This window comes from Dermacentor andersoni, chromosome 9 (assembly GCF_023375885.2).
Source record: "Dermacentor andersoni chromosome 9, qqDerAnde1_hic_scaffold, whole genome shotgun sequence".
Taxonomy (NCBI): Eukaryota; Metazoa; Arthropoda; class Arachnida; order Ixodida; family Ixodidae; genus Dermacentor; species Dermacentor andersoni.
Genome location: NC_092822.1, coordinates 84,706,827 through 84,721,426, shown reverse-complemented (window position 1 = coordinate 84,721,426; position 14,600 = coordinate 84,706,827). Strand labels below are relative to the sequence as shown.

Here is a 14,600-nt window from a genome sequence, read left to right as displayed (position 1 = left end):
CAGGCACAGAAGACGGCTTGCTACTGCTGGAGCAAAGAAAGTGGCAGACATTCTTTTAATCTTTTCTTGTGGAGAAAATCATTAGCAATTAGCCATTCTGAGTTGGAAAGCCAAGCTGTCTATTGGAACAGTCATAATTGCAGTTTGTTCTCCACTTCAGCTGTGGCTGTTGACCAATAGTGACAATATACAGGGTCCATTGTGAAAGTAATGCGCATTTTCTGGGAAAAATAGATTTATTGACCGGACCTGTGAAAATGGTTAAAATTCTTCAAAATACTCTCCCCCTGCATCAATACACTTATGGGGATGTGTCTGCTATGCCTGGAAGGCACCCCGAAAGTCCTCGACGGGAATGTCCCTCAGGAAAGCTGTAACGTGCTTTTGGATGTTTTCCACGGTCTCCCAAAGCTTTCCTTTCAGCACTCTCTTCAGTCAGGGAAACAAAACAAAAAAAAAACAAAAATCGCACGGAGCCAAGTCGCAACTGTAAGGGGTATGGGGGACCAACGGGGTGGGGTGTTGCTCTGGGCAAGGAAGTTGGTGACGATGAAGGATGTGTGGCTGGGGCCATTGTCATGGTGGAGCTTGACCGTGTCTTTAGATGTCAACCCTCACGCGTGCGACCCGGCATTTCAATCTCTTGAGCACCTTCAGGTTAAAGGCTGACTTGACAGTTTCTTCCTGTGGTACAAACTCAAAATGGACTATTCCTGGGGTGTCAGAGAAAACAATGAGCATTGTTTTGATGCGAGACTTGCTCATTCGTGCTTTCTTGGGGCAGGGGGATGATTATGTGTGCCACTCGCTGCTCTGCCTTTTCGATTCTGGGTCGTGCTCGGACATCCAGGATTCGCGTGCGGTTACGACAGGGTTAAGAAAGTCCGGCTCATTTTGAATCAAATCCAACAATTCTTCACAGCACAAAACTAAGGTTCTTGCTACCTTCCGTCAACACTTTTGGCTCAAGCTTTGTGCAGAACTTGCGCATTTGCAGGTCCTCGGTCACTATCCCATGTACCGCAAATGTGGACATGTGTAGAGTGTCAGCAATTTGCTGGATGCTCAGTTGATAGTCAGAATGCAAAACTTCGCGCACACAATCCATGTTTTTGTCGGTTCTGGTACCGTATTCTGAAACGTTTGTCTTCCGTGATAGTTTCGCCGCCGTAATAGTCACGTTCAATAAATCAAGCGACTGCTTACCCGTGACGTCGGCGTGCACTACCAACACGTCAACACACGCTGTTGAATGCTTCACATCGTATGAGAGACACTGTGTGAGTGCAAAGCGGCTCGGGTATGTTTTCGAGTGTAGTGGCCACAGTACGGGTTCTGCCAACTGACTACGGTTGGTTACAGCCGCTTTAGGTGAAATAAATTCAATAAGGAAGTGTAAAATGTTTTATTTTAAATGAATCAACAAATATCACCCCTAAACAACGCGTGTAAGACGCCACCAAAAGGGCTGCTATAATCTACCACCTATCTTTTCTCTACTACACTGAACCACCAACTGAATGCCAAAAGACAGCAAAAGACATGTTCGCTTATTCAATACATGTCGAGAGCACCCATCGACAACATGACGTTAAAATGATGTAGGCTAGAACTACTAGACACTGTTTATTTTCCGGTTTTGCTAAAACCGCCAATCAGTGCGCGCCTTTGGCAGAGGCGTGGCTAAGGCGATAGTTTCGTGGAAGGCAATCATTTCAGAATACGAGCCCTGGTCATTGTTGGGCGTCCAGAACGGGGTTCGTCGGTGACCTCCGCTAGACCCTCCTTGAATGCTTTGTGCCACCTCCGGGACTGTTACCTTAAAATACAGCTGTCCTTGAAGGCTTCTTGAAGCATCTGGAATGTTTGGGTTGCATTCTTTCCAATCTTCACGCAAAACTTGATAGCGTAGCACTGTTCAAGCCAACGCTCCATTGGACCGTGTTATCCGCTCACACTGCTCTGAGTAAACTGCCAACCGGCTGCGTTGGCAGGGCAGAACCGTCGCCACAATTCCAGACTGGTTTTACAGCGCTGCCACGGATAATCGTGTCATAATAAAATCATGCGCATTACTTTCATAATGGACCCTGTATGCTGTTCTACAATATATCTTCTGCTCAGCCTGACATGTTCATATCAGGCTGAGTAGAAGATCTGGGGCGATAACACCTAATCATGTTTTGTCCTTGAGTATCTTGCCACCATACCGTTACATAACCACTGTCGGAACGGGCAGTCAATGTCATTGTGATGTCCTAGCAAATGGGGTGGGACCGTGAGCTTGGAAAAGAAACCGAATTGATTGGTGTTGTGTGAATGCAGTACGGAATCGAGTGAAGCGTGCTGAAGTTTAGCATGTGAGTGTTTCAGAATGTTAAACTCTCATTGACTCTTTTCGGGGACAGTGAGAAAGTCGTGCCTTGGCCCACGATCTACAGACTCTTGTCTCCGACTGTACCATGCGTATTCTCCCTTGTCCTGTTTCAGGATGAGATAGCGGATATTCTGCTCAACTATAGCGAAGTGCAGCGGCTCTACGACGAGCTGGTGCCAGGGGCAGTGTCGCATGAGGAGTTCTGGCAGCGCTACTTCTTCCGTGCATTCCAGCTCTGGCAGGCCGAAGAAGAGCTGGTCAACAGTGTCCAGGAGTCCAGCGAACGTCTCTCCATCAGCGGGGGTCAGTACTGTTTTTAACCTTTAGGATAATTCGTATGCAGTTTCATGTACAGTAGAATCCCAGGGATGTGATCACGTCTACGAATTTCGGGATGATGCGAACTTTTCAAGAGTTCCGGCCCAAGTTCATTAGCTTACAAGGTGCTACATTTCTAATGTTGCAAATTCCTTCCCGTGCAGCGGCGGATGATACGAGCAATCAAGGCATTCCCTAGTTGATTCAGCGAGGAGGCCCCAGCGTGCTGGTAGTGCCAGACACTAGCTGTTGTCAGGCTGGCAGAGACACAGTGCCTAGTGTGACAGTTGCAGTCCTATTGCGAGGGCGGCCAACGTCTCCCTGCTGCGACCCACCCTCGCACATTCCCCCCACCTAAAAAAAATGTGTTTGCTTTGTGTAGTATAATGCAGCTTGTCAGTCATATTCTAATACCTTGCAACTTTATTAGGAGCAAGCTATCACACGTGACCCAGCCTTGCCGCATCAGCAAGATCAGCGGCCCTTCGCTTCCATGGGTAGCTTTGTAGCTTTGTATTTCACACCCTCGGTCGTCTTTGGCGAGTGATGACAGTTCAAAACTGTTGTGCCTTTTCACTGGTCAGAGCACACAATATGAAGTAGCTTCACCGCTGCAAAAAAAAAAAAAAAAGAAAGTTAGTGAATTCTCTTATTTTGCTTAAATCATGTCCTTATCACCATGACGCAGAAGCTAGGATGCAGCAGTGAAAGAAACTAGAGATTAGCGGGCAAATGTTGAAATGTTGGCTCCAGAACAGGTGAAACACACAACTTCCTGCTTTTGAAATGTGCGTGAAACAAGTGCACCAGTGATTCATATTCACATCGGCCAATAGGACCACTCCCCCATGCGCCACATGACTGCAGCAACAAATCACGACCTTAGTTTCTCCTTTTCGCATTTGCGTTTGTTGCTTTTATTTCTTTATGGAGAAATACAGTGCTGTGGCTGTCTCAATCTCCAATCTTTCATGTTTACGGCAATATTAAGCTGGATGGTGCTGCTTCAACGGAAAGCTTTGATCGTGTGATCAGCGGTGGGATAGCACCTCCTAAAGCTTGGTTTTCATCCAAATTCTGAAGGCACTGCATTAAAAAAAGTGCAAATTCCCCAAAGTCTGCTGCATATTTCTTCCAAATATTTTGCTATGATATAAAGGAAGGTCTTAGGATTGCAGAAAAAAAAAATTAATTCGAAATCAGAAATTGTGAGCAAGTTGGCAATTTCATTGCTGTATCCTTCCTTAATTTCCGTAAGTTTTAACACTTCTGGGTGACCCAAATTTCAGATGGTACGGACTTTGGCGCTGTTCTGACATTTTGTTATCGAGAGTCTATTGCACGTTGCTCACTTGGTTCTGCTGACAATAAATAGCCAGGTAGTAAATTGTATCCAGAGCATTTGCAGGGCCAGTCTGTTGAATGACTGTGTTGTGCTTCCTCTGGTGTTCACTTATGCTTGCACGCAGATTGACGCTGTAGCACCTTGCTGTAAAATGCAAGACACTAACGACAGGCCATAATGCTGCGTTTCTTGCCAGGTAGCACACTGTTTGTTTGTGCTTAACAGGGTGTGAACTAAGGTGAGGTGGTAATCCATAGCAAGCTTTCTACTACTCACTTGGTGTAAAACCCCAGACAACCTGCAGCAGAATTTTTGCACCAGTTTGTGACAGTGCCATGCGTGGTGCCACACGAGGCACCTTCTCGCGTAAGCGCAATGCCGCAGAGAGCGAGAATACCTCGTGAGCGGCGGTGATAAACAAGCTAAGAGCAGCGCCAATCAAGATAGAAATCAACTTTCGCCGCCCCTGCGAGAGCGTGCTGACAAAGAGAAAAATCACGTTTCGTGCGCCTCCATTGCGATCACGCGGCGGAACCGAAACCACGAAAGCGCGTTGCCGCTGAGAGTGAGAATACCTTGCGTACGGCGGTGATAAGCTAAGAGCAGCGCCAATTAAGATAAAAATCAACTTCCACCGCCCCTGCAAGAGAGTGCCGACAAACAGAAAAATGACGTTTCGTGCGCCTCTGTTACGATCACACAGCGAAACCGAAACCGCAAAAGGGGTGTTGCGGCAGTCTGCGCGACGACGCGCTGAAGCTAGAAATCAGTTCTGTTTATCTCCCCAAAAAGGTAGCACAAATTTCAAACGCTTCTTGTAAGTCCTGAGAGGTGGCAGCACCTCCCAGTGAGCACGGATCGTCATTATGGCGCGAAATTTCAAACGGACGTTCGAAACCGTACCCGTACGGCAAAGACCTTGCGGGACAGAAAACCGCCGCCGTACATGTACGGCAAAAACCTTCAAAGGGTTAAGGGAAAGTGATGACAACAATGATTATGTGGAAGTGAACAACGGCCCTTGATTATTTGACGCGGTGCGTGCTTTGAGCGTCATGCGAGCTTTCGCAGAGAAGTGAGGCCTCGTGGACAAACTCGCTTGCGGCCTTACCGAGTTCGAAGATGTTGCGGCAAGGCCACCACGGCGGCAAGTGAAGAGCACCGATTCTTTGCTGTTTAATCACAAATAAAGCCTGTCTAAGTGTGTGTGTTTGAGAGCATCGTGACGTAGTTCTTTTCCGGCTGGTAAGTAACTTCTGAACTGGCATTGGCGCTTAATGTGTACATCATTTAATGCCTATCTAAACGTCGTTCCTGGCTGACTACGTATTAACGAGGTTTGACTGTACAAGGTGTTTGAAAACTGTGGACAATCATACACAAAGCATACGTTTTTTTTATTATTACCAGGATTATTTATTTTGGTGGGAGCAGGTGGGGGGGTGATGGGGGGGAGTCAAGGCAGAGTGACGTATGTCGCTCTCGAAACAGGAATGCGATTGCCACATCGGCACGGGCGTTCTACTCTCCTGACAACAGTCAGTACCTAGTGCTACCGCCCTACCAGTACCAGTTCACTTCTTTGTTTCAGTTGCTGCAGCGCGAAAACTGGTTCGCAACATCAGAAATTTAGTATGTTCTAAGCTAACGGACGTTGGCTGGGACTTTTTAAAAATTCATAGCGTCCCAAAAATTTTATTGGGCGGGATTGTATCACCGAGATTCTAATGTACTATTAATATATCTGTAACATCAGACTGTCATACTAGCTCTGGAATCTTGGTGCCTAATTCAAAAATTTTAGCTTTGACCTTCATTTTCTCTTCTAACAATCAACGTGTTAGCATGAAATTAACAAAAATAGAATTTCATATGAATACTTTAGTTTGCTAACCTCATTTGTGTTTCTCTTTAGTGTCCCTCTATGTACTCAGCAAATACATTATAATTTATGTAGACTGGGTCAGGAATTTGTCATAACTAAGTTGCACATATTAATGAAGTTCTGCAGTATTCTGTTTGATGAAATGACAAGATGCTATTCGTAAGGGCTCTTCAAGGAACCTGTGGAGTAATCTTTGCTTCTGATGCAGAAAAACCTTGCTTAATAAAATTCCTGGTCCGTAGAAGTTTTTTTTCTTTTTTTCGGCAGGTATGGCTTTATGTCGACTATACTGTATTGTTTCTCGGCCGGACTACTACCCTTTGTTATGAATGTGCTCAAAAATATGTTCCTCCTGGGACGATTTTCACTGGCTGTGCCTGTCCTTGCTCCATGTCAACTTGTCCAGTGGATTCTGATCACCTGATGGAAACCCTGACGGGACCTGGCAGCCGGTTCCTGGGCTCTCGGCCCATGGTGGTGCCCCCCAACACACCCAACGCACCATCGGCCGAGCAGAGTGGTTCCAACTCGCCCCAGCCTGCAAAGGCGGCCCCATCCCCTGCAGGCGACGCTGGCTGCGACGTCATGGGAACGTTGACCCCGGAGGAGGAGGGGGAAGATGTAGACGACGAAAGGACATTGCCCAGCTGTTCCTTGAAGGTACTGCCCAAGTGGCACTAATCGATAGATTTGCAGTCAATGACCAGTTTTTCAGACAAGCCTGATGGCGCCACCACATACCCCATAAGGCCAATGTATGAGGATGTCTGAAATTTCGGTGCTGAAAGCCTCTGCTGTCTGATTTTTCGAACCTTTTGCCATAACTGCAGGTCTGAAATGGCATTAATCGAAGCCACCACCACCATTGCGATATTGATTATCTTGCAGCCTCGAACCAGCGCACTCGCATGCCGATCCACTGGCAGCCTTAGCCAACTGTAGCCACTGCCATGACCGTAGCCATTTGTGTTTGACTGCATGGTGTTTCATGCTTGGTTGTGTGCTCATGTTGTGCTGTTGTGCTCTCGTAATGCTAGGCCTAGCTGCTTCGACATTCGCTACCAACCTTACTGCTGTTCGACGACCTATTTTTAATTTATAGTAGGGTTGTGCGAATACTCGAATATTCGATTTCAAATCGAATAGTGCACATTCAAATAATTCGATTCGCAAATTGAGTATCTAATATTCGATTTCTCAAATATTTAATCTTTCGAATATCAGTACCTTCGGTGAATGACCCAGCTGTGGTGGGTGCCTTGACGCATGCAGCGCTTCCCCGCCGCACAATATTTATCTGTACAAGGTTTGACTATGCCAACCGATCCACCGATCGAAATTATTAACGCTATGCGAACAGAGGGAACAACAAAAGGAGCGCATGTGGAAAACATGGAAGCATGTATGAAAATTGGGCCATTTAGCCACTGGAGGGCCCACTGATCGCATTGAATATGCGAGTTCAGAGTTCATGCACGCATATCTGTGCAGTTCTGAGCTTTCTACCTGCATGCGAACAGACGAACTTGTCGCATGCTCCCGGTACTAACGAGCTGGTCGACTACCCTCATGCGAACACACAGATGAACTTGCCACACGTGTTTGCGGTAGTTTCTGGCTGGTCGACCACAGACCCGAACGCTTTAACGTCCATCATTCTAACCCGTACTGGGGATCTCGCATCCGATCACTGGTGAGCTACTAGTAAGAACATATTAGCGACAAGCTTTCCGCGACAGTTTGTGGCCCGTTATCACATTGCCGGCAGTGGTTTTTTGTCACGGCTACACCATTGGCCACACTGTCTAGTCAGTTAGGCCCATTGGAGCTGCGTCCTCAGGTGTCGGCGACTAAATTTACAGTTACCAAGTTGATGCAGGTCTACTCATGGCGAACGCACGTCTCTCAGAAAGCCGGCAAACCACCTCGAACCACCTTGAACCACCAATGAAAGTGATTGCATGCGATGACCCCCTGCTGCACACGCATTTACACAGACGGCAGACAGATGCGGTCAAAAAAAAAAAAAAGGGAGGGGGAGGGGGCTGACGGCGTGCAAACTTACCATGAGCCTCCTGATTTGAGAACTTTTACTGTTGATAATTCCAGGAACCACCATCATCGCCTACTCCGGTTCCCGGGACACACGGGGGTACAAGGGAACGAACAGGTTAACGCATTAGCTCGAGGGTGTACCTACCGAATGACGGCGGCCTCTTCTAACCCCAACTACTTACACCATCCCTAAATCCCATCAATATGAATGCCTAAGACATCCTTGCTCATCAGCGCGGAGTCCGCAGAAAATACCCGCCACCTCATGCACAACTTAGTGTGGAAGAGGCCGCCGATCGATCTGTTTTTTCTAGTTTTCTGAAAACACCGATTTTTGACTTCTTGCTCAGTTGTGGCAGCATTATCTCTGCCATCAAGGCAGGTAGAGCCATAATTTTTGTTGTGGCTCGTAGCTGAATGTGCAAAGCACACAGTCATTAGAATTTAGTAATTAGTAATTTATACTTTAAAAAAATTTTCAGTTCTGCTTTAGATCAGACAGTAGGGTACGCACATTTGGAACAGTGAAGATCAAATTGCTATAGAGTTACTAATATTTGTTATATCAAGAAGGTATTCCTACCATTGTGTTCCTTATGTTTTCTAGTACCTAGGCATTTGCCAATATGAATTTTTGTAGTGTGGTTATTTTTCTATTGTTTCTGCTAATGATGAACAATGAATTTAATTTATCTACAGAAATGGCCTATTAGAAAAAGAACTACATATTTGAAATCAGCAGAAAAGTATTAATAAGACTGGAAAGTTTCATTATTATTGATGAAAAAAATGATGAACAATATTTCAATAGCAGTGTCCCCCCTTAATGAGCTAACAATAACCCCCAGAAACTGCCAGCCATAAAGTATACAGCCGAACCAGGCTATATCGAACTTGCAGAAAAACGCCTATCAGTTCGATATAGGGCGTAATTCAATATAAGCCTGCTAAAGAATTGGACATCATAGAAGCACATACCATTTGTAAAACAACTTTATTGATGAAACTAGCCTAGTTTTGCATGAAATAGTCCTGTATTTTCTTCTGTTTGGGCAATTTCACTGCCTGCGACGCACGCACTTCTCCACATTGTTTTAAGAGTCGGAGCAGCTGAGGCCGCAACCTTCCACATTCGCGCAGAAGCACCGGACTAGTGCGAGTGCACCAATCACCTCGGAGGATGTGGGCAAAGGACCATCGTTGCTTTCCTCATTGTGCCCACTTTCACTTGTACTCGGTACGATGTCGGCAATGTAGTTTTCGTTTTCAGGCTCTCCCATGGTCGCGACACCATCATTTGCACACACAAAGTCGTCGACCGTTGACTCGTCAATGGCTTCCGGAAATTCTGACAGCTTGCTCCAAACTTCGGCAACACCAGCAACGGCTTTGTTGCACTCATCAGAATTTACAGTTACCGCCGGGTACACGAAAGCCGGCACGTCTGAAGCAATTTTGGGTGAACCACTTGTACACGGCTGTGTGTACCTGTCAGGCGCCACGGGCACCAGGTCGCGAGTTTGTCCGCGTTAACCCTGCTCTCTACCTTATTCTTCAAGATCATGCTGAGAGTGCTCCTCGGAATCTTGCATGCTGCAGGGTCATCCGAGTTCTCACCGCGTTCGACCTGATTTATGATTTCAAGCTTCACGGCGAAAATCAGATTCGGCCGCTTCATCACGGCAACACTGTGGGAGAAGGCCCACAAGGCACAAGAACAATGAACCACAAAAGCAGTGAGACAACCTGCACTTGCACCATCTTGCACGACGAGGATGCAAGAGCCTCTGATTGGCTGTCTAAGCAAGTGCTGCGGGCGGGCCAGGATCATTTTTTACAGGAGGGTGTCGACGGCCCGCCTGACGTAGCGCAATCACAGTAGGGAGAGCGATTAAATGGAGCCAGGCCACCGGGTTTCCCTGCCGCTGCGAGGGAAAGCCAACTACTGGGGGCACTTTTGCACCGCTTGTCGTTCTATATATCGGGAGTCGCTGCTATTTTTGTTTGATGTAATCGTAATTTTTGCTATGTATACTCATTGTAGCTATACCATGTTCAGAAATTGTTCGATACACAGAATAATTTGATGTAAATGGGTTCGATATAGTCGGGTTTGACTGTAAAAATCCTCTTTCCACAGTCGTTCCACAATTGAACAAGTTCCACAATCGCACAAGTTTCACAATCGTCAAAGTAGAAAGCAAAAGTGGTCACAGCTCGGTTAGTTTCACCTCTTGCTTCAGCCCGCCTTTGTTGTCGTTTGGGGCGCTTGAAAGCTTGCCAAGATGAAGACTTGACGAAACTGCAAGAAATGCTACAATCGCAGGAAAACCGAGCAGAAAACAGGTTTACTGCAAGACATGCAACATTCCCTGGTGCTTTACACTGAGGAACTGCATTTGCCACATGGCTTGCCCAACTGTAGTGCTTGCAGTTAAATTTTTGACGTGGAAGACCTGTTGAATGAAAAATTTCGATTTATTCAGACATAGTGCCTATTAGATGGCAACACATTTTGTATATCTCATAATCCTTGTTACATTTCTTTTCTTAGTACAGTAGAATCTCGGTGATACGAATCTCAATGGGAGGCAAAAATATTGGTATCACCTGAAATTTCGTATCACCAAAAGATGAGCGAAATCCATCCCGAAAGCAGGAGACATGGAAAAAAAAAAAAAATTTATTTATGTGGAAAGAAGTCACGTATGTCCTGAGTCTACTTCTCCGCGAGGTCGGTCAGCAGAGAATTTTCGAAGCTGAAGAACTGGGCTGTAGTCTTCTCACGCACAGTCTCGGATGTCACAGCACACCGCAGAATATCGAGAGCACGCATAGTTTCGGCTGCCAACGGTGGTTGGTCATCACCATTTTGGCACTCGGCTTCTTCTTTGTCACTGGTCAAAATTCCAGGCTGCGACGATACATCCTCCGCAATGTCTTCCACTGTGCGCAGACCACAGGTGACGAGATCGTCGTCCTGCACTTCCGTAGTCACGCCGCACTTCCGTAGTCGTCATGCACGAGGGAACAAAGAAGCGGGAGCTGCTGCTGGTGTGACGACCTGCGCGCTGGCTGTAGCGGAAAGACTGGCTGAATGGGCGCGCAGGGCCGCGAGAAATGTGGAGAGGACAAATCGCGCCCAACCTGTTGGGTTGGCTGGTTCGCAGGGTGAACGGACCAATAAGCAGTGGCACTAGCCTCGGGCAACAACAAAGTAAAAAGAAAAAGGTGAAGAGGCCGCCCCCAAAAGCTAGAGAGAGAGAGAAAGCTTCGCTTGCCTTGTCAGCCTCTCTGCTGACATGGAATCCCAAACCGTCACTTGTGCACGCTGCGCCGATGGCGGCTCGACGGTCGCGGTACCAAAGTTCGTATCACCCGGGGCGACTTGGAAAAGTGTTCGGAACATCTGAATTTTGGCCCATTGTACGCCCATTTCGGCGGGGGAATCTTATGAATTTGTATCGCACCGAAATTCGTATCAGCCGAGTTCGTATCACCGAGATTCTACTGTAGATACAAGCATGTATTTAGAAAGTTTGTTCAGTTTTATCCCAAAATCTTGATTCTGGCAATTTATATCTTTTTTATGACACCCATCTGGTTAACAAAACATTTATACATGAAAAGTGCATTCATTCTGCTTTTTGTTTATATGTTACATAAAATATTGAGTGCAGTAGTTCCTTCAGAAAAAGAAAAAAAAGAACTGGTGTAACCTACAAAAAACTTATATTTTCGCCACAGTAGGGAAAGGGAGAAGGCATGCAACCAACGTATGCGCCGAGTCAAAAGGAAACTGACATTTGTGGATGAAACTGCGGCTGCTATCGACACAATGATGGATGACGACTGCACAGTTACGAAGGCACGCAGACAACGTGGGGCTATGCGCAGCACTAAGCACAAGAGTAAGAGACAGGAAGTCGCAAATAGGCACTAAGCATTCCTGGTACGATTTCCTCTGATCACTGTGGAGATGCAGACTCCACCGCTTCATTGTGGTTGTAGGCTAGCGCCTCTTTTACTATATTACGCACTCCAGAAGTTGTCTGAATTGACCGATGTGCAGCCTAATACAGTCGAACCCACTCATAACAATATTCAGGTGCCACGAAAATTCCATTGTTATAAACGATAATTGTTATTACCGGGTTGCATGAAAAGATCAAAATTGGGGTATGGTAGAGCTGTTGTGAGAAAACTGTAATGGCAGGAAGGCCAGTGCCCCTCCCCGTCACCTTCCTCCATCCGGCTGCTGATTGTGTTCACTGGTTTAACTGCTTCCTGGGCACTCTGATCGCGTGTAACAAGCCGCGGCTGTTGGCGTTAAAGAATTTCACCGCTATAACAACTGCAAAGAGGGGTCACTGGTGGCAAGTGATATGCAACCACCGCCTAGGCAACGCCTTGGTGGCCTCAAAAGAGGCCTTTTAAAAATTGCGAGAAGGCTGCCGCGGCAGCCCGTCAGCTTGAGAAATCCAGAAGAAACACTGAGGCGATATCACCACAAGCACATCGCTACGTACTTCTCACTGGCTTGCACGAGAAGACCCTATGTCCATCAGCCTTGCATGCTTTACGTGAAGCTTGCCGACATCCTTCTCCAGGGCATCCAGGTGCTCCATGTAGTGCAATTTAAAGTTCCTCACGAAAACAAAGCCCCGGAGGGGCAGAATATCTGCCGGGCCTCCTGTGAGGACATCGTTGAGGCAGTCTGCCATACGTTGTCATCGCTGCCGTCACTATCTGATGCAAGCACAGTTGTGACGATTGCCTCATCGATTAGAAGCACACTGTTTCCAAATCTACAGCCGTGCACTTTCTTTCCATGGGCGGATCAGCCATCTTACATTTTGGCCAGGAACAATTTCGACGCAAACAACGAAGATGAACGCGAGTGATTAATTTATTTGCAGAACTTCACTGAGTGAGGAGCCAGCGAAAAACATGCAAGCAGCGCAGTTGGCCCGGTCCATCCCTGTTTCGGAGGGTGGGGCGGCATAGAGCTGTGGGCACAGCCAAGCTGTGTGTGGCAGGCGATTCGTGTTCAAAGGGGTGGAAAGGTGATGGGAGAGAGGTGCGTGGAGATGTCTAGAAAATGAGCACACAGCAGCTGTTGGAGCAGCGACCCATCGTGCAGCGGCTCGAATTGCTCGTTTTCTTTCTTTCTTTTCAAGGATTTTGCATTTCACTACCTTTCAGCTCGTACACCCAGCAGCCAAACTTCGTTGTTATAAACAATAATGCGGTATGTGGGCATTGTGTTAAGCTGGTTATTTCACCATGGAAAACATACAAAAGTTGACGGTGCAGCAGCTTCTCATTGTTATAACCGATATGTTGTTAAAACTGGTATCGTTATAAGTGGGTTCGACTGTACATCCAGATTAATGGGACTTTGATTTCGTTAAACAATGCATATGCCTGCTGGGACCAGAAGATGAGTCTGAATTATCTGATTTTCCGATGAAGGTTGAAGGAAGGAGGTTTTACTGTATTTTCAAGGGATTAGTTTCGGAGATAGTTCTGCTTTTGCGAGGCTTGGCACCAGGTGCATCAAAGTATACAGCCAATAACGTTCTGGGCACTGTGCGAAGATAGTGAGCTTGGCACAGCGTGAAAAACACTGTGGGCTGTATGCATGAAAGTGTCTGATGCCAAGTCATACAAAAATTAAATCATCTCTGAAAGAAAGCGCGGCGGAATGTGGGTGGGCTGTCAACAAATAAACATAGAGAGAGGGAGAAAGCGCAATTAGATGGCAACGAAGGGACAAAGGCAGGCGGTGGTCGAGCGATGTAAAGAGGGGGAAAAGAAAAGAACGATGAGAGAGAAGGGAACCCAAGGGAAGGAAAGTGGAGGGAGCCCAGAGACCAGTTAGAGCTTTCCGCATGCAAAGCGGGGCACTCTGACCTTCCTGACGAAGTGGACGGCGCCACAACGGTGCTGCCGGAAACTGGAGACGCTCCTTGCACATCCGCCGTTGGGCTCACGGTTTCGCGCAAGTCCTCGTACGAGACGGGATGTGCATAATTTCGCTTTCTGGAAAATTAGGTTCCTAATGAATTGTCTCCATGGGGAGCATGCAAGTGTAGGTGGCACTGATTCCTCATAAAAACCCGGGATGTCGTCAAATTTGGAGACGCATAACTACGGCCCCACTAAATGAAATGCCATGGTGTAAAGGGTCAACACCTCGCAGCAGGGATCCAGAGCTAAGCTTGCGAAAATTCATTTTCCTGCGAGCAGCATGTGTACCTTCACGGTGATTTGTTTTTGTTCCCCGTTGTCCTGTGCAGCAAGCGCTTGAAGCCAGTGCCCTGGAACCACATCCTCTCCCGGCTCCCGAGGTTCTGGCAGCCAGACTTTCATCACAAGTCGAGACGACAGCAGAGGCTGACAGCTTGCCCGGGCAAGAAACTGCTGCAGTTGTAAGCACCAGTGAGTCTGGATCAGTGGCCCCAGCTGTCGGAGCGAAAGAACAAGATGGCAATGGGGTTCCAACAACTGCAGAAGCTGCAAAACCGGCAGCGTCGCCGGCGGTACCAGCTGAAGCAAAAGCAATGGCACCTGGTCCTGGTCCTGGTTCTGAGTCCTCGAGTGGGAAAGGTAATCAA

At 47.1% G+C, this 14,600-nt stretch overlaps 1 protein-coding gene across 4 annotated transcripts in view; it reads left to right on the top strand.

Annotated features, from left to right (window-relative positions):
- Positions 1 to 14,600, top strand: part of LOC126528326 (BSD domain-containing protein 1-like) — a 53,510-nt gene that overhangs the window by 20,371 nt on the left and 18,539 nt on the right. For 3 of the 4 annotated variants that reach the window (XM_050176213.3, XM_050176214.3, XM_050176212.3), the window contains 3 exons: positions 2,491 to 2,680; positions 6,332 to 6,585; positions 14,283 to 14,592. In XM_050176213.3, coding sequence (XP_050032170.1) covers positions 2,491 to 2,680; positions 6,332 to 6,585; positions 14,283 to 14,592 — 754 coding nt within the window. The remainder of the gene's footprint in view (positions 1 to 2,490; positions 2,681 to 6,331; positions 6,586 to 14,282; positions 14,593 to 14,600) is intronic. The other variant, XM_055069267.2, reaches the window with a different exon arrangement.